The sequence below is a fragment of the Onychomys torridus genome, chromosome 2 (assembly GCF_903995425.1).
Source record: "Onychomys torridus chromosome 2, mOncTor1.1, whole genome shotgun sequence".
NCBI lineage: Eukaryota > Metazoa > Chordata > Mammalia > Rodentia > Cricetidae > Onychomys > Onychomys torridus.
In genome coordinates, this window is record NC_050444.1 from 125496804 (window position 1) to 125516894 (window position 20091).

At 41.3% G+C, this 20091-nt stretch overlaps 1 protein-coding gene across 3 annotated transcripts; it reads right to left on the minus strand.

Annotated features, from left to right (window-relative positions):
• Window positions 1-445: 445 nt before the first annotated feature.
• On the minus strand, window positions 446-19096 carry Btf3l4 (basic transcription factor 3 like 4). Of its 3 annotated transcripts, none has more exons than XM_036177810.1 (6): window positions 18963-19020; window positions 15893-15959; window positions 12514-12627; window positions 3901-4102; window positions 3058-3117; window positions 446-870 (listed from the first exon to the last, which is right to left on the minus strand). In XM_036177810.1, exons 2-6 carry the CDS (start codon window positions 15944-15946, stop codon window positions 824-826), a joined length of 477 nt encoding a protein of 158 aa, XP_036033703.1. In that variant the 5' UTR covers window positions 15947-15959; window positions 18963-19020; the 3' UTR covers window positions 446-823. The 3 variants fall into 3 exon arrangements, with proteins under 3 accessions (XP_036033703.1, XP_036033704.1, XP_036033705.1); XM_036177811.1 differs by lacking the exon at window positions 18963-19020 and adding an exon at window positions 17055-17579; XM_036177812.1 differs by lacking the exon at window positions 15893-15959 and having other exon boundaries at window positions 18963-19096.
• Between the last annotated feature and the right edge of the window lie 995 nt (window positions 19097-20091).

Sequence of the window (20091 nt, forward strand, 5' to 3'; positions counted from 1 at the left end):
TAAATGTGAAGGGAAAGAAAACGTTGAAGACAGAGCAGTTCCTCAAGGTGAGGAACAAAAAGAGGGGTTAGGCACTCTCTCAACTCTATGTGGAGAACTTCTGTCTCAAGCTAGGCAGGAGAGAAGAGTATTATCAAAGGCTGACCAGTCCATTTAATGACTAAAATAGGGGGTGGGGGCAACAGGAAGAAAGCTAATAAAAGGACTCTTTCTAGGTCTGATTAGGAAGCGAGTCTAAGGCAGCCACACCCAAAGTACCCGACTTGTGACTCTGGCAGCAATCTGGTGGCAAAATATTTCAAGATATTTTCAACCCAGAGAAGTGTATAAAAAATATTGTTAACTGAGCAAATTAAAACCAAACTTCCAACAGTAGGAATCTCTTCAGATCTGAAATCAAGACACTCACTTTTCATCAATTTTTGTGCAGTATTAGGAAAAAAAGTAACAAGTGTAAAGATTTGTTTTATTTCTACTAGGGAAGGAAGAAGATAGATATAACTGTTATCCAATTTGCTGTGCACTGTGGACACACATACCCATACATACATATACATACACACCAAAAGTTCCCCCAAAACCAAAAAAACACCCTCAAACTATACCAATACTTCATATTTTGACCAAAAGAATAGATCCTGGGAAGAAGTGCAAAATGCAAAATCAAATGACCAAAAAATGCTGAACAAACAGCATTATTAATATACAAAATATTTATATTACTGCACTAGTAACAGGTGATGTTCTCCGTGTCTGTAAAACTTTGGAACAACAGAGCTGATTGTTAAATCTAGTCCATGCCAGCTTCAGAACCCAGAGGATTTTAGTTAGCTTCATTTTTCGATGCTTCATCAAAATTTTCTACAAGATCTGATAAAAAGAAGAAAGGAAAAATAAATAAAATGCAAATGAGTCAAAATAGTTGCAATTAGAATTAGACAAAAAACAGAAAAAGGCAGAAATGAACTAATGGCATTTTAGTAATAATGACTTTTAAAAAGAGTAATCTTAAGGCAATGGCCTTCAAAAATGTATGTAAAACTCCTAGGGACTGGAGAGATGGCTCAGAGGTTAAGAGCACTGGTTGTTCTTTCAGAGGTCCTGAGTTCAATTCCCAGCACCCACATGGTGGCTTACAACAATCTAGAATGAGATCTGGCGCCCTCTTCTGGTCTGCAGGTGTACATGCAGACAGAATGCTGTATGTAGAATAAATAAATCTTTGCAGGGCGGTAGTGGCACACGCCTTTAATCCCAGCACTCAGGAGGCAGAGCCAGGCAGATCCCTGTGAGTTTGAGGCCAGCCTGGGCTACAGAGTGAGATCCAGGACAGGCACCAAAACTACACAGAGAAACCCTGTCTCAAAAAAACAACAAAACAAAACAAACCAAACTCCTAAGGTGGATATTTTTTTATGTCAGTTTAATGCCAACAATTTTAAAAATTACTTTATTATTTTATGTGTATGGGTGTTTGCCTGAATGTATGTTTGTGTACCATGTGCATGCAGTACCCAAGGAGGCCAAAAGAGGGTGTTGGATCCCCTGGAACTGGGATAAGGCTGTGATTCACCATGTGAGTGCTGGAAATTGAACCCAGGTCCTCAGGAAGAGAGGCCAGTGCTCTTAATTGCTGAGCCATTTCTCCAGGCCTCCAACAAAAAAATTTCAACAATAACAATGTATACTGATAATAAGAGTGATTTCAATTTAATACATGCAGGCAACAGAGCTTTGTGGAACATTTTCTGATGCAAAGTTCTGAATGAGGGAACGTCTGTGTTCTTATTCATTATATCCTATTGTTGGGGTATCTGTCTGGACTCTGGTCTTTGTGATCTCTGTCTAAAGGATTTAGACAGAACACAAAGAAACAGCATAAAAGATAGGTAAATGCATTTATAATAAAGTAGAGTACACACTTAAAGGGTTAAGTGTGGACAATGCTTAAGAGACCACTGACCCAGACTACATCTTAGGCAGGCAGTATATTATTTCTGAAGTCTCCAGAACAAACAGCTTTTGGGGGGGAGGGGGAGTGTTGTTAGTGTTTTTTTGTTTGTTTGTTGTTTTGTTTTGTTTTTCAAGATAGGGTTGGGGCTGGAGAGATGGCTCAGAGGTTAAGAGCACCAACTGCCCTTCCAGAGATCCTGAGTTCAATTCCCAACACCCACGTGGTGACTTACAATCTGTAATGAGATCTGGCACCCTCTTCTGTATTCATAATAAATAAATAAATCTTAAAAACCACCACCAAAAACAAACCAACAACAACAAGACAGGGTTTCTCTCTGTAACAGCTCTGGCTGTCCTGGAATTCACTATGTAGACTAGGCTGGTCTAAACTCATAAGAAATCCTCCTGCCTCTGCTTCTCAGGTGCTGGGATTTAAAGGCATGTGCCACCACTGAAAAGCTACAAACAGCTTTTCTTGAGGGACTTTGTTCTGTTCAGGTAAGTGACAGACCTGTTTGGTTTGACACTGATAGAAGGCAATAGTGTGTCCTTGTTCTTTATCCAATAGCCTACTACTACACAATAATCTTTTACCAGGTTTAGCATTCTGGAACCAGGCTCAGATAGTATTATATAATGGCAGTTCAAGATATCATGTCTCCTCCCATGGCCAGAGTTAGGGCTTAGGGGACATTTTTCTGACCTGAAATTCCAGTTCTTGGTTTTACAGGCTGATGATATGAGGGAAGGGTCGATCTCCAATGTCTTCCAAGCCAACTAATATCTAACTAGAAACCTAACACTATCCATATCACTATAAATTAAATAAAATTCAGTCAAAAAATTCTGTAAGTCATCTATGCAATAAGTGAAAAGAGATAATTTTTTTTTAGTTTAAAAAATGACACTATTAATTTATGTGTGTGTCTATGTGTGTGTGCATGTGTAGGTCAGAGGACAACTTGTACAAGTTAGTCGTCTCCTTCCACCATGTGGATTCCAGGGATGAAATTCAAGTTGTCAGGCTTGATATCAATCATCTTTACTAGAATAGTCTTACTGATCTGAGACAAATTTTAACACTACCAAAATGTCTTTTACCTGGAACATCATCATCCTCTTCATCAATGTCTTCTGGTTTTGGTGCTTTACTATCCAATACTACAAAAAGTTTATATGAGTATTAGTCACGGAGAACAAAGAGCTTCACAGAACACCTCTAATACTTATCTTCTCTCTGTCTAAATATCCTATGGCTATTAAACACAGACAATTTAAAATTCACTTTTTTTTTTTTTGCTTAAGTAACACAAAAAACTGATATTTTAAATTAAATACATATTAACTACACAGTAATTGCACTGTGCAGTAAAGGTAAAAGTTACATGCTATGTAGTATGAGCATATGACCACTGAAACATGAGGCTTTCTGATGGTTAGAGACAACAAGATTTGCATGAAATCAAGACCAACTTGGAAATTCAGAATTTATGATTACCACACTTAAAATGGTCATCACAGTACCAATGGACAATACTGTATCTAAGTAGTCTACAATACACATTTCAGTAATTAAAAAGCAAACTATAAGTTTTATGAAGCACACAAGTGGCGATATAGAAAGTATAAGAATTATCTACTGAGGCAAATCCTCTCAGTTTAAGGAAGACACTTTTTGTTTTTGAGATAGGGTCTCTGGCACAAGCTAGCCTCAGTTTCCCTAAATTGCTGAGGATAACCCTGAACTTCTGGTCCTTCTCTGGGAATTACAAGCATGTGCCATCACACTGTTTATTTACTGCTAGGGATCAAACCAAAACCTTGAGCATAGTAGGCTAGGACTCTGTCAACTGAGCTCCACCCTGTTTCATATGGGATGTTTTTAAAATCATTAGGTTTTTTAAAGCAGGGAAGAGGGAAAAAATACTAAACTGAAATGCATACCTTGTCGTGGGAACTGTTCAGCTAACTTTCTAAGACTTGTTAAGCTGTCAGCACCAAGCTGACTTAATATTCCAGGAAGCATTTCTGTGATTGGTTTGGCTTCTGCATGACCAGTAATTGCAAAGGTGTTAGCGGAGAGGGAAGCTTGGACTTTAGGGTTGTTGAAATGAATAACTGTTCCATCATCTTTAATCATATTCACCTGTATGGGCACAGAAAACAATGTATTTCACATGCAAGATTCAATTAAAAATATCTTTTAAAGAAGCAGTTTTATCATTATGGCATTTGACATAGTAGCAATCTCATAGCAGTTCAATTAGCTCAGCCATGAATATGGCAGAGAAAGATCCTTGCAATGGAGTACAATGGCGCTGGATAGCAGAGATTAATAGAGTCGTAAGAAATAGTCACCTGGGCCTCAAGGTAGAGGCACTTCATGTCCACTTTTTTGGTTTGGTTTGGTTTTTTGAGACAGGGTTTCTTTGTTGTAGTCCAGGCTGTCCTGGAACTCAGAGATCCGCCTGCCTCTGCCGCCCAAGTGCTGGGATTAAAGGTGTGTGCCAACCACTACCTAGCTTCTTTTTTAAAGTTTTAGTTATTATTTGTATTATTGTATAAGGGCATGATGGAGGGCATGATGGCATGTGGAGGTCAGAGGCAATATTGTAGTCACTTCTCTCCTTCTACCTTTGTGTGGGTTCTTAGGATCTAACTCAGGTCATCAGGCTTCTGAAGAGCATCTTGACTACCCCTAATTATTATTTTTTAATCAGACACAAAGGTCTTGTGATGCTGTCCTCAAGTAGCTGGGGCCACAGGTGTGTTGCTAGTTTGCTTTGCATTCTCTGGGGTGTTCTGGGGTGTTCCAGGTGCTAAGTCCATCCCCAGCTCTTTGCTTTTTATCTTGTGATAGCTTCTTAGGAAGTTTCCAGGCTGACCTTGAATTTGTGATCCTCCTGCCTCAGCCTTCTAAGTATCTGGGACTACAGATCTGCACCTACACAATTTTCTCTAATTCTTAAATATGGCTTCTCAACCCCCTTCACTAATTTCTATACACAAAACTCTCCCCCACTCACTCACCCTCCAGGACCTGCTCTGTTAATACGCAGGAGCCCTTTAACACCATCCTGCCACTGTTTCTCTAGCTTTTACCAATCTGACCTGTTTCACATTAATCTATTTCACTGTCATGGGATTTACAGAAACATAAGAGTGAATACATGCTATTTATTTCTCTCTCATGTATTTCCTTTCTGCATTTTGTTGTTGTTGTTTTGGTTTGGTATGATCTCATTTACACAAATTCCACCGTGTGGTTAATTCCACTATAAAGGTCACCTTGGTAATAAGTGCTAATTTATTATATAAAGGTCAGGAGAGTTACACTTAACTACTTCAGAGGCACCAAAAAGTGTGCTTGTCATCATACATGTGCCAAGTGCCCTCAGGGTCATGGGAAGTGGGTTTCTCTTCTGCAGAGGGACTACCACCACCAACAGCAACAGAGACACAGACGGGAGAAAGGGGCTTCTCATGTTTTTCCAGACAGGGTTTCTCTGTATAACCCTGGCTGTCCTGGACTAGCTCTGTAGCCTAGGCTGACCTCGAACTCACAGAGATCCCCCTGGCTCTGCCTCCCGAGTGCTGGGATTACAGACGTGCGCTACCATGCCTGGCTCAGACAATACTTTAAACAGAGTACATACAGATATATGCTTGGAAATTACAAAATAACCCTCCAAATTATTTCTTTCTTTCTTTCTTTCTTTCTTCTTCTTCTTCTTCTTCTTCTTCTTCTTCTTTTTTTTTTTTTTTTTTTTAGAGACAGGGTTTCTCTGTAGCTTTGGAGCCTGTCCTGGAACTCACTCTGTAGACCAGGCTGGCTTCAAACTCATAGAGATCCGCCTGTCTCTGCCTCCCCAGAGCTGGGATTAAAGGTGTGTGCCAACACTGCCTGGCACTCATTTCTAATTGTGTGTGTGTGTGTGTGTGTGTGTGTGTGTGTGTGTGTGTGTGTGTGTATGTGACAAAAATCACTATTTAGCTGGGTAGTGGCATACCCTTTTTATCCCAGCACTCAGAGCCAGACGCAGGAGGATCTCTGTGAATTCGAGGCTAGCCTTGGCCTTCAGAGCTACAGAGTTCCAGGATAGCCAGGGCTACACAGAGGTACCCTATCTCTAAAAACAAACAAAACAACAAAAATCACTATTTAATTTTATACTGTCCTTTTCTCAGCACTGCACTGGACTATATTTAAGCATCTTTTTATGTTGTTTTGTTTGTTTTTAAACAGTCTCACTATGTAGCCCCACCTGGCCTTGACTTACAGAAATCTTCCAGCCTCCGCCTCCCAAGTGATGAGATTAAAATCATGTATTACCACACCCAGTTTATTTTAGTTTTTTGGTTTTTTTGGTTTTTTTTTAGTATATCATATGCATGCAGCAAGCATTCGATACTGTTGCTTTAAACAAATGGCATCATAACTCAATTTATAGCAACTTTAGAAGACAAATTATATTTATTCTGAAGATGACTGCAGCTTTGGTAGAAAAGTTAAATGTGAAAGTGGCTAAAAGCCTGGGAGGCCTGGGAGGCAGCAGTGGCTGTGAAGGGAGCTGCCCTGAGTCTACTCTAGAGACAAGAATAAAGGGAGAATGGTACAATAGTCGTTCTCAAATCACATGGTCCAATAAAGGATTTCTACAAACACTTCTGGACAGGAAAAATGGCAGTGCTAGAATCTGAGACATTCTTGACTTGCAGAAGTTAAAGTCATAATTGATTTGAAATTCCTATTGCTCTTTATGCTAAAGAAGTAAATACAGAGGACAGTGCTCTTGGTTAAACACTATACTCCAGGACAAACAGCTGGTTAAGTATGAACTAAGTACTTGAAATGAACTAGAGTTTCTCAACTTACTATTTGGTTTCCTTCCTACTAAGTCATCCTCATGCTTAAATCATCTGTTTATAAAACTCCTATTCTATGCAAGCTTGTCAAATATTTGCCTCAGAATATAGGCCAAATGGAAAAGAAAAACATTACAGATATGTGGAGGATATATATACACGTACATATACACACTGGCTACATAAAGGCTAACAGGATAAAAAACAACTCATTTATGGATTTTCTTTCTGTTTGGGCTTCTCTTCCAGAGGCTGGAGGCTGAGTCACACTGTACATCCTAATACACGTCTTTTCAGTGTACAATGCTGTTTGTCTCACTTGAGTGTTTCGAGTGAGATGAACTCCATTTCAGACTGGGGTAAATTTATTCACGACTGTTTTAAATGGGGTGGTGTAAAGGAGGCAGCTGCATGAATAGGAAGGTCCAGAAGAGTGGGAAGTTAATCTTAGAATATAGAGAATGCAATACTAGGTTTTAAAAAGGCCATAATATGGGGTTGGGGATTTAGCTCAGTGGTAGAGCGCTTGCCTAGCAAGCGCAAGGCACTGGGTTCGGTCCTCAGCTCTGGAAAAACAAAAATGGCCAGAATATTTCATTTCTGTGCGTTCCCCTCATCTTACTAAGCAAAGGGCAGTTACGTAAGGCTCCTGGGCACAAGCTGTGACAACAACCAAGGGAGGAGTTACAGGGCTAGCAAGCTCAGGTCTCCAGCTTTTTTAGGCAGGAGAATTCACAAAGCAAGCTGTATACATTTCTTCTGTGTTTAAGTCATGAAATGTATATAGAGACAAAGGACAGCCATCTCGCTGGCCTCCAACTTGGAATTAATGGTTTCCCTTATTCTAAGACACATCTAGACTCTCCCGTCACAGTGTTTCTGAAAATCATTATATAACTTGTTTTGTTCAAGTCAAGGTGTCACTATGTAGCCTTGGCTAGCCTGGAACTTCCTATGTATGCCAGGCTGGCCTCAAACTCACAAAGAACCACCTACCTCTGCCTTATGCATGCCGGGATTAAAGGCAAGGGCCACCACGACTGGCTATTACATGTTTACATGCATGCATGTAATGCCATAGAGCTTCTTTTTCCCCCCTCACAAGAAGCTGTATTTAACCCAAAAGTACATAAATAAGTCATGGTATATATAGTATGCTACATGATCCTAAACAAAAATATTTTAAATATGCTAAAGTTATGTAAGTAAATGTCTTGCTACTAAAATGATCAACTTTAGAAAGAGAAAAAAAAAGTAAAACTTTTTCGTCTTATTGATTCAAATAACTGAAAACTTTACAGTTGCTACTTTGTAATATTAATTACTTCAGGTATATTTTCCTATATATACAGTCTTTGAAAACAGGAAGATAATATGCTGGAAATGGATAGGAAGTGGTGAGAGCATGTATGTGCCTATTATAACAGGCATCACTAATTCTCTGTGTAGTTCTAGGGGCTGTGACTCCTCAAAAAATTAGGACTAAGTGGGAGTGGTGGTGTATGATTTTAATCTCAATTTAACACTCAGGAAGCTAGGCAGGAAGATTGTGAATTTGAGGACAACCTGGTCTACATAGCAAGACCTTGTATTTCAAAAAAAAAAAAAAAGTTAGGCTGGGTGGTGGTGGCACACGCCTTTAATCCCAGCACTCAGGAGGCAGAGGCAGGTGGATCTCTGTGAGTTCGAGGCCAGCCTGGTCTACAGAGCAAGTTCCAGGAAAGTCGCAAAGCTACACAGAGAAACCCTGTCTCGAAAAACCAAATAATAAACAAACAAACAAACAAACAAATAAAAAAGAAACTGTTCATACATTTAGGGTTGGAGATTTAGCTCAGTGGTAGCACAAGGCCCTGGGTTCAATCCTCAGCTCAAAAAAAAAGATATGCTGTCTCAAAGGAGTAAGGTGGAGGAGGATGGCTTCCATGAAGCATGCCACACTGGCGGTTCTGTGTGTCAATTTGACACAAACTGGAGTCATCACAGAGGAAGGAGCCTCTGTTGAGGAAATGCCTTCATGAGATCCAACTGTAAGATATTTTCTCAATTAGTGATCAATGAAGGAGGGTCCAGCCCATAGTAGGTGGTGCCATCCTTGGGCTGGTGGTCCTGGGTTCTAGAAGAAAGCAGTCTGAGCAAGCCATGGGGAGCAAGCCAGTAAGCAGCACCCCTTCATGGCCTCTGCATCAGTTCCTGCTTCTAGGATCCTGCCATGAGTTCTTGTCCTGACTTTCTTCAGTGATATACAGCAATGTGGAAGTATAAGCTGAATAAACCCTTTCCTCCTCAACTTGTTTTGGTCTTTGGAAATACAACATAGGTAAAGTCAACACCACAAAACAGTGTGGTGGTCTACATTTATAATCCCAGCTCTCAGAAGACTGAGGTAGGATTATTGAAAGCTTAAGGCTAGCCTGGGCTACATAATGAGCCCCTGTCTCAAAAAACAAAACACAAATTAATCTATACTACAAAGGAAATATACTTTTTAATCTCTCCAAATAAAAATGTTTCTCAACCAAGGGTGACTTTTCTTTCTTCCAAAGGACCAGCTGACAATATTTAGAAAGAATTTTTTTATTGTGGCACTGGCTGTTTTTGAGATAGGGTCTTTCTATATTATAGTCAAAGCTGACCTGAACTTACTGGGGTGTGCTGTGGAATAATCCTTCTGTACACTGTGAAAACACTCTCATTGTTAATAAAAAGCTGATTGGCTGATAGCCAGGCAGGATTTTCAGGGCAGAGAGAATGCTAGGAAGAAGAGCAGAGTCTGAGGAGTCGCCAGCCACAGAGGGAACAGGATGTGTACAAAATGAGGTAACAAGCCATGAGCCACAGGGCAGCAAATAGATGAATAGAAATGGGTTAATTTAAGTTGTAAGAGCTGGCTGGAGATGAGCCTAAGCTATCAGCCAAGCATTTATGATTAATAATGAATCTCTGAATGGTTATTTGGGAGCAGCTGCCAAGACACAGAAAAACTCTTGCCTACAGGAGTGCAAACTCCCAAGTGCTGGGATTACAGGGGTGGACCAAGACAGCCAGCTCAGACATTTTTGATGTTACCACTGAGGTGGTGGTGGGGTGTTACAAGTGGATTAGTGGGCAGAGGCCAGGGATGCTGTTAAACATCCCAAGAAGCATGAGAGAACTGACAACAAAGAATTATCTGCTCCAAATTATCAGTAGGGATGAGATTGGATGTATGAATGGGTTGGAGAATAGCAAAGTAGTAGAGCTATAAATTGTGTAAACATTCTCAGTTATGTTAGGTTTGGTATTATTATAGTTTGTGTCTGCTGTAACTTACTACTAAGTTTTGGATCTTATGAATTTATTTTTGGTGTTAGGATTAAACCCAAGGACTCAGGCATGTTGGCAAGTACTTTACCATTGCGATATATCCTCAAAGAGAAGTCTGAAGAAACTTAGGTTTAGGGGTATCTTTGTTCTTTAATATATCCATGATTGAGAATATCTGTCTGAATTTTTTTTTTTTTTCTTTTTTTCTGAGACAGGGCTTCTCTGTATAGTCCTGGCTATCCTGGGACTTGCTCTGTAGACCAGGTGGGCCTCCAAACTCAGGGATCTGTTTGTCTCTGCCCTCCCCCACCCCACCCGGTGCTTAGATTAAAGAAGCGTGTCACCAGACTTGGTCTGTTTGAAATTTTAGGACAGTACAGATATATAAAAGCTTTGGGGGACAGTGAGATGGCTGAGCAGGAAAAGGTGCTTGCTGCTAAGCCTGATGTGATGGTCTGAGTAAGACTCCTGGGTCCACACAGTAGATGATAACCAACTTTCAAAAATGTTCCTTTGATCTCCACACAACACCAGCCCCCCCATGAATAAATAAATATTTTAAAAGACAATATATAAAACCTTTCAACAGCTCAGAAAAAAATTGAAATTAAACATGCAAATCACAGCCTAATCTTTATCTAAGTAAGAATTCTGTCACCCCAAGCTGAAAGGAGAGAAAAAATACATGTCTTATATTTTCTATGATTTTATCAGTACAGACTGTAAAAGTAGATTTAAAGGAGGTTCATTTTGCTCATTTGCATGTGTATGCATGATGAAGCACTCTGCCCTTTCATGTCTTGTCTCTGGGATTCTACTTACATTATCAGTATTTATCCATTAAGAACCTCAGTGTAGGGCTGGAGAGATGGCTCAGCTGTTAAAGGCTAGGCTCACAACCAAAAATATAAGAACCTCAGTGTACTGGGCAGTGGTGGCGCACACCTTTAATCCTAGCACTCCAGAGGCAGAGGCAGGTGGATCTCTGTGAGTTGGAGGCCAGCCTGGTCTACAGAGTGAGATCCAGGACAGTCAAGGCTACACAGAGAAAAACCTGTCTAGAAAAAAAAGAAAGAAAGAAATGGACCTCAGTGATAGCCAGGTGGAGTGGCACACGCCTTTAATCCCAGCACTTGGGAGGCAGAGGCAGAGAAATCTCTGAGTTCAAAACCAGCCTGGCCTACATAGTGAGTTCTAGGCCAGCCAGGGCTACACAGTGAAACCATCTTAAAAAAAAGAAAGTAAGCAGGGCACCATTTCCCTTCTCTCTGCTTCCCAGCTGGATCCCAGCTCCCTCACGTTCCTGTCAGGCCATCAGGATAAACAACATGCTCAGACTGGGAGCCAAGATGTTCCTGTCAAGTAGTTTGTCATAGCAGCGACAAAATAATTACTCTACTAGACTTTTAGAAGTTACTATTTTTGAAAGATCCCTAATAAATCCAATCAGCTGAGTATAATCAGCTATCCAGTGAGAGAATACTTAAAAAAAAAATAAAGAGAGATGGATCAGTGGTTAAGAGCACAGGCTGCTCTTCCAGAGGACCTGAGTTCAATTCCCAGCACACACATGGCAGCTCACAACTGTCTGTGATTCTAGTTCCAGGGAACCCAACACCCTTACACAGATGCACCAATGCAAATAAACCACTAAATAAATAAACCAGGTATAGCGGCACACACCCTTAATCCCAGCAATTGGGAGGCAGAAGCAGAATTTCTGAGTTCAAGGCCAGCCTGGTCTAGTAGTGAGTCCCAGGACAGCCAGGACTACACAGATAAAGCCTGTATGGAATATACCAAAATAACTAAATAATAAAAGTAAAAATAAGGAAGAAAGAAAGGGAGGGGATCGAATCCATATAAAGCTACTGCTAGTAGAAGTTTCTGGATGATGTAATAGAGACTTTGTAGTACAGAAAAGTGAATCTAGGGCACAAGCAAGTCTCATTTGAAAAAATATTGGGTTTTACTTCTACATCATCATTAGAAAAAAATAACTTGTTAGGCATGGGACACATACTATTAAATGCCAATAAAGGAGGCAAGATCACAAGGTTAGAGACCAGTCCAGGATACAGAGTGACCCACAGAAAAAAACAAAAACAAAAACAAAAACACCATTTTTTACATTAAAGTTCAAGAGCAGTTTCATATTGTCATACATGCAAATAAATACCTTAAGTCTGAAAAGTCTGAAGAAAATCCCTAATGCCTACTAAAATCATTTTATCCCCAAAGCAAATTTAACCATTACATTTTTTTTCAAAGATATGTGCATGAAATATAAAGAGTCTTCTAAACTAGCATTTTAATTTGAAGTCAAAAGAACTGTGCATGTGCCATTTTATTTCTCTGTAATATGGGCTTTCAAAGCACTCATACCTCTTCAATACCAGCTATATTGTTCACAGCCAGTTTCTTTAGAGAACTCTGAAGCTTTTTGTCATCAGCAGTAGCTGTCCTGTGTACCACCTTCTTCTTTCTGCGAGCTGTACCCTGGAAAATAATCAGACAGAGGTGTCAATATGCATAGCGACGGTAACAGAATCACATGCTCCTGCTCACAATCAAAAACTCTCACTGGAAAAACTAACCGAACAGTAGTGATTAACGAGACCACAGGGCTGTGATATTACTCAGCCAACACCTGAAGGGCACTTGTAGTCAGCTCTTATTTCATCATTTCAATACATTATGTTTCTAAATATTACTTGTTAACAGAACACAATTTATAACTCTGAAGACCATCCAGTGTGCTTTATAACAACTTTCAAACATTTTATGCTTTCACAGAATTCCTGTCAGCCCCTGCCAATAAAGTCTAAATATGATCCAAAATCTTAGGAACTATTATATATTGAGAATTAAATCCCTACTATGTGAGTACTCCAAAGTCTGAGAATCCAGGCATGGGGCGGGGGGGGGGGGGGGGGGGGGGGGGCGCCGGGGGGCCACACCCAAGATTTTACTTAAGTTCTTATATTGCAATAAAAGGGAAGTGTCAGTAAGTACTTAAACAAATTAAATCACTTCAAACAGGGTAAGGTATAAACCAACTAGAATGGTTAAAGAACGAAGCACAACTTCACTAGAAATGAGGCCCGCGACCAGGCAGGAGCGGTCCAAGCAGAATGAAACAAGACTGAACTTGTCTTCTAGACAGAGGGAGCCAGTGTGGCTGGAGCAGAGTGAACAAGGAAGAAGGAAGAGGTAAAGGAGTCAGACAGACACAGGCCACACCATGCTGATCAGAACCTCATGGGCAGTGCTCGACTCTATTCCAATTGCAAAAGGAAGCTATCACCAGAGACCTCATCTGACCTGCTTATTCCCATTTAAGGTTGCTCCAGGAAACTGGACCTGGAGACTGGGAGACCAGTCAGGGGCTGGTGCACAAGTGTGGTGAGAGAGGAGAGATGGCCACAGGTCAGACTGTCACAAGAGACAAAGTGACTTCTGACACGTTAGATGTGGGATATGATGAGAAGTCTTAGGATTTTGGCCTGAAGTTAAAGATAATACTATTTACTAAGTCAGAAAAGGTTTATTTCTCCATCGATAATTCGAAATACAGGGGTGGAGATATGGCTCGGTAGTTAAGTGCACTTGCTACTCTTCTGGAGGATGCTAGTTCAAATCCTAGCACCCATGTCTGGCAACTCACAACTGCCTGTAACTCCAGCTTCAGGGGATCCAATGCCCTCTCCTGCCTCCTGATGACATCAGCAGACACAGAGACACATATACACAAATAAAATTTTAAAAAGAATAAATATATTTTTCCATGAAAACTATTTAGTAGGTTAAATTTCTGGGCCAATTTTTAAAAAATGTAACTAATATGAGAGCTGAAACCCTACCAAAAGCATAAGCTCTGAGTTAGCTCTTTCTGAAATAAGGAGTGATAGACAAATGGGGTGTTCGGTCTCTTGGTAGCTCCTGCAGTAGTCCTCAGGAACTCAGCCGTACCGAAGAAAGGCTGAGGTTTGTTCAGCACCTCAGTGAGAGAAAAAGCTCTGGTTGCAAAGGTTAGGATGACATCCGGTTGCTAACGGAAGGAACCCTCTACATAGATGGTCATTGATTTGCGAAGTATTCCTAACTCAGGGATAGTTTAGTCGCTTGCTCTGTATTTTTGTTTTGAGACAGGGTCTTGCTATCTAGTGAGGCAATCCTGCTTCAGCTTCCCCTGTGCTGTGATTACAGAGTGTGCCATTAGGCAGAGCACTCTATTGAAAGGTCTTCAGGTACTTCGATTAAGCTACTGTGTAAGTAGTTTATACACGCCTGTAATACCAGCATTCAAAAAGAGAGACAGGAGGATTGCTTAAACGTTTGAGCCAGTCTAATCAACATATGAAATTCCTGGGCAACATGGACTTCAGAGTGTCTCAAAAAACAAAAACAAAAAATTCAACATGTCCACAGACTTATCAGTCTACTAATGTTCCTTCATCTCCTAGATTCTACAGCTGGTAAAAACCACAGACCCACATTCTAAAATCAAAGCCTGGGTAACACCTCAATTATTCTCCCTGCCCTTTATCTCCCCATGTTGTACAATAGTTCCAGACTGTTCTCCATTTGATCCCATTTTCCACACTGCCACCAGTTCTAGAACAGCTATCATTTCCTAAGCTGATTAGGATGGTATATAAAAAGTATGATGGAGCCCAAACCACTTAGTCATCCCATCCCTACCATTTTCTATCTATTATATACTCTAAACTAGCTGTCCCAAACTAAAGCCAGCCATTATTAAGGTCTATATTTTCTCAGCACCCTGTGGGGCTTTGCACATATGCAAATAGCAATCCCCATTTTAGCCTACCTCCCACTAACCCTTCCACCTGCTGGTCTTAGTGATAAATCTTTATTTATCCTTTAAATCCCAGCATGACTCTCTTAGGTAAAATACTTTGTTCTTCATTACAATACTTGCTGTTCTTCATTGTAATTATGAGCATGACTTTCTTCCATGTTGAGCTATGTCAATGTCAAAAGCAAGAAATCTTGTTTATTTACTATGCCTGGTACAAATTAAGTATTCAGTTAACAGTAGATAAACTAATGCATGTACCAGCCACTACATTAAAAATACATAATTATGGGGCTGGGGATATGACTCAGTTGGTCAAGTGCTGTGTCAAATATAAGGAACTAAGTATGGACAACCAAAATAAAAACTGGGGATGGCCAGTGTAACCTCTGGAAGGTACAGACAGTAAGATTCTGGAGGTTCACTGGCCAGCCAGTCTAGTTGAATTAGCAAGCTTTGGGTTTAGTGAGAAACCATTATCTCAAAAAATATGGTGGGGCTGGTAGGATGGCTCAGTAGCTTAAAGTGTTTACGACCAAACCTAATAACCTTAGTTCAATCTCCAGACCCCACGTGGTAGGAGAGAACTGACTCCTGCAAGTTGTCCTCGGATCTCCATGTGTGTGGTACACATTTGCAGGCATGCATGTATGCATGTGCACATATGTGTGTGAAGAGACCTAACAACATTAGTTCAGTCATGACAGGCTGCAAACTAACAATACTAGAACTAGGCCTCACCTACAAAGGTGTCTATTTTCATTGCCATCAGAGAGAAAGTCTTCTAATTACCTGCTTTAGATCTAGACAAATTATTATCAAACAGGAATGTGGTCTGATTTTAATCGTTGAAGAGGTTTTGGACTCAACGACCACAAATACAAAGTAGTAACACTATCTCACAATCATACGTGCTCCTACTAGTTTATCTTACACACTCACCTTGCCCCCTATCCGGACCTGAGCTTGAAGTTTGGCTAACTTTTCTTGATTCATGCTGTTGGTAAATCTAGGGGGGAAAATAGATTTGTTAAATTTACTGTTTTACCAAAGTTAAAAACTTATTTATACAAACAATACCTTTTGCTTCACTGAGCATAACCGTCAAGATCTTATCAGTGCTGTCTATTCGGAATAGTGATAACCTGTTCTCGCTTCACAAATCAATTAAAAAAAAATTAAATACCACATGGGAGTCAAATATACAAACAGCAAATGAATGGGATTCAAAGTTGCCTATTTAAAGACCCTTTCTTAAAACATGACTCAGTTCTCTGGCATTCAGAAAGACCTAACCAATTATGAAATCTCTGTAGGCAAGCAGGCTTTTTCTTCCAAAGACTTTCAAAGCAGAGAACAATTACCAAATATTATTAGCAAAACCTTCAAGTAGATTGTTTTCTCTGGAATCACATTCTGTATTTCTTATAAAGGATAAATATGACACAAAGGAAAAAAGGCTAGGTAGAGAAGAAATTGAACAATAGGCTGTCAGGCTGTCAAAATACAAGCGAGTCATGTCCTCTGTTCAAGGTCAGATGTGTTAATAATGGGAAACTACCGGATTTCCAAACACTCCCTGAATCAGCAGCACCCGAGTTCATTCTGGAACTTGCACTAATAGAATATGTCACACTTAACAAGATATTATTGCATATAGGGTAAAATGTTTCACTGGACAATTTGACAAAGATGTATCTTGGCTACATTAACATTAAGTTGGGGGAGGGGAGAAAAAAACCAAGCTTTTATAGCAAATTTTGACTTTTGAAGATTCTAAGGACATTATAAAATCATGTATTTTAGTCTGGTCAGTGACACTCTTGGTAAGAACAACATTTCTCGATCTAGAAACAAATAAAGGCTAATTCAACATTCTTGTTTGACTTGTTCTGTGGCTCACCAGATCATTACTGAGATGTGAAGGAGGAAGTAAGTGACTAGGTTATTATTAAACTTTTTTTTTTCTAATTCTCTAACCTTGTAATTGCATCATTCAGATGAGAAGGATACAGTTTTTTACATTTGGGGGGGAAAAAAAAGAACCAAAGATCATGTAAATTACTAACCATTCTGAACTGGCATTGAAACTTAGGAAACTGACCTGTATATATCATTGCTGTAAGGCTGAATCCATTTCCCAAATAAAAATTAGAACCTATGGCTTCTCAATTTGTTCAACATTCTATCACGATGGTCATGCAGCCACAACTCTTGTACGGGAGGAGTTGTGTGTAGAATCCAAATCGTCTTAGATGTGTGCCAATCTTAGCTGTGCCACAGACTTAAACTTGCTGATATAAACCTCAATCTTGTATTCAAATATTCACAAAAAACTAATGTTCGTTTTCCTCAAAGGATTACAGCCATGGAGGTATAGTGAAATAACAAAGCACTTAAGGAATTTCTCGCAAAAAGGAAGTCAAGAAAAAAAAAATATTAGAACTAAACACAGCACAAGCCCTTTGGGACTATTCTGCATTTTGAGTAACAATCCCAAAGAAGAGAGATGGAGGTTGGAAAGACAAGACAAAGCATCCAGACTTATTTGAAGCAGAAGCAAAACCAAAATTCTTTCTTATGTTGTAGATGAAAGAATGATTCCATTCCAGGTGGCCTGGATAACAGAATTAAGAATTCTTATTCCTAAGGAGTACCTCAGAAAAAGAAGGAAATTTTAGGGAGCCTGGGAATTTAAAGCAGCAGGGGAGGGAGAGATGTGGGCTGTGTCTCTCAGCTGGGCTGAGTAGATTCAATTAGGAAAGAGATTTAGACTCAGAGACCCCAATGATCACCTGGTTTAATCTCTACTTGACATCTTTAATGTACCTGTGATTCTTGTTTTATATGTGAGATCATCTCAGATACCTGTTAGTGCAGCAGGGCATAAGTTACAAACGAAACAGCATTCTTTCTAGTTTAACAGAAAATGAAGGCCTGGAAAGTTCCTTTCTGTGTCCCAGAGGGGGAAGTGACTTCCCAGGGCCACATAATCACTGAGTTGAGTCTCCAAGAATCCTTTTGGCACTTTTCTCAAGGACTTCCGAAAGATTTTGAGATGAATCAATATTTATTGAATGCTCAAGTTCTAAGCACCCAGGTACTTTCACATACATCATGTTTATACAAAGATAAAAATAATATGAACTTTCAGCCCTAACTTTTTTATGTGAGGTTTCTCTAAAAGTAGCAAAAGCTGTGGAATCGGAAAGCCCAAGGTTTTACCACTTAGGGCTTTGGAAAGGTATTTAACTTCTTTGAACTCATTTGTTTCTCTGCATTAAGAGAAGTATACCACTACACACTTTACTAAGTTAAAGGATGAAAGCTTAGATTATCAAGTTAATGTAAGATACTTAATAGTTGGTAACTATTGTTACCACTCTTCCCGAGGACCACCGATGGGATCATCAAAGAACGTGGGAACGGAAGTTGAAACCGCCATTCACCAACTGTGTAACACTGTGCCCTGGCGATCAGTCATCAAAGCGATGAGGTTATAAGGATGGGCTGTCTCAAAACCAAGGTAGACTTGTAAACAAACACTGCCATCAAAAAGTGAAGAGCGCCAGCAACCTAGTTCCGGCCCGAGAGGCTGGGGGCCGGGTGCTAACCTCAGTTTCCCTATCCGTAGACTGGGAGGAGCCAAAGAGATGACAACAGATAAGCTGTACAAAGCTCCAAGCGTCTGACACTGTTGTGGTGCAGAATGAGTGATGATGGGACGTGGAGGGTTCTACCCTCCTGGGACTGGATCTGCGAGGCCAGAGCCCGGGCCCGGTTCCTCCACAGCGGGCGGTGGTGCTGGGGACCTTCCCTCAGGTGCCGACCCCCAGCTGCGCCGCCCGCCGCCCGTAACCGACAGGCCGGGCCGGCCGCCTCCGCCCCCACTCGCCGCGCCACGGCGGAAGTGGCAGCCCGAGCGGACGGCGGGTGTCGGAAGGGGAGGGCGGGGGGAGACCGTGCGCAGCGGCCGGAGGCCGTGGGGTGGCGGGCCCGCCGGGGGTCTCACCTGCAGCGGGGAGGGTCCTCCAACACCAGCACGCGGCAAGAGCAAGATGGCTGCCTCGGCTGAGACAGAGAAAGACCGCGGCGGCGGCGGCGGCGGCGGGAGCGGCCCACGTGACGCACGGCCCCGCCTCGCCCGCGGGAGGCGGAGGGGGGTGGGCACGGCAGCCGCGCGCCTCCCAACTACAAAGCCCAGCCTGCCTCGCGAACCCCAATATTCTGATTGGCGGCGGGGGCGGCCTGGGGGTGGCGGTCCCCCTTCAGCGTCCCATTGCTGTGTCTGCGCTTACCTTGTGTCTTGGACCTAACGGAAGGGCGGCCTGGGATTTAGGTCGAGTGTGTACTTAGTTTGGGTGTCGTTCACTGAGCATTAAGCTCTGATAGACTCTACGAATACCGGGAGGGAAAGTCGAGAAATGTTGACTGGTTAGGTAATAGAAGGCAAAGACATACTTGACCCAAGACAAACCAACAGATTTAACGGAAAAAAAAGCTTTACACTTTGAGTGTAGTGACTTATGTCCGGGTCCCCTCGGTCCACCTCGTCAGTTGTGCAATCAGAAGCCCCAAGCGAGGTTGGAAAAAAAAGCTTTACACTTTTAAGTGTAAAACCTATGTCCCGGTTCCCTCGGTCCACCTCCTCAGTTGTGCAATAACAAGTCCCAAGCATGGTTTGGTTTCTTTCTTTCTTTTTTTTTTTAAAGCTTGCGTCAGTTGATTGCATCATGCCGGATTGAAAGACGTGCGGATGCACCGGGAAGGAAAAGTCCAGAGCTTCTCCAAAGTGCATGCCTGCAGGACACAGACGCGTGCACAGCAAAACGGGCTTACTGGATCTCTTCGGAATCCCGAGCAGAAGTCTAACAATGAAGTGCAGTAGTCTAGTCTTTTTACTTTGTACAGGGGAACGGGAAATTCCAAGCCAATAGGTGACATGTCCTCTGTCGTGAGACGCAGATTTCACAGATAATAATTTGCATTTTGAATATTTAGTGCAGTGGTCCCTGGGAGGGAGGGGCTAGGCTGGAGCTCAGACGCAATTGACAACGGTTTTCCCGAACCTCTCCGCAGGCCCCACTGTCTCGGCCCACCTTATCCGGCTGTGTTCCTAGACTTGGACAAACAGGATTTAG

Excerpts from the sequence above, each read along its gene's own strand:
- Btf3l4 (XM_036177810.1), bottom strand. The coding sequence starts at position 15,946 with ATGAATCAAGAAAAGTTAGCCAAACTTCAAGCTCAGGTCCGGATAGGG. Across the intron at positions 12,628-15,892 it reads AGGTCCGGATAGGGGGCAAG|GGTACAGCTCGCAGAAAGAA; the intron begins GTGAGTGTGTAA and ends ATTATTTTCCAG. Across the intron at positions 871-3,057 it reads AGAGGATGATGATGTTCCAG|ATCTTGTAGAAAATTTTGAT; the intron begins GTAAAAGACATT and ends TCTTTTTATCAG.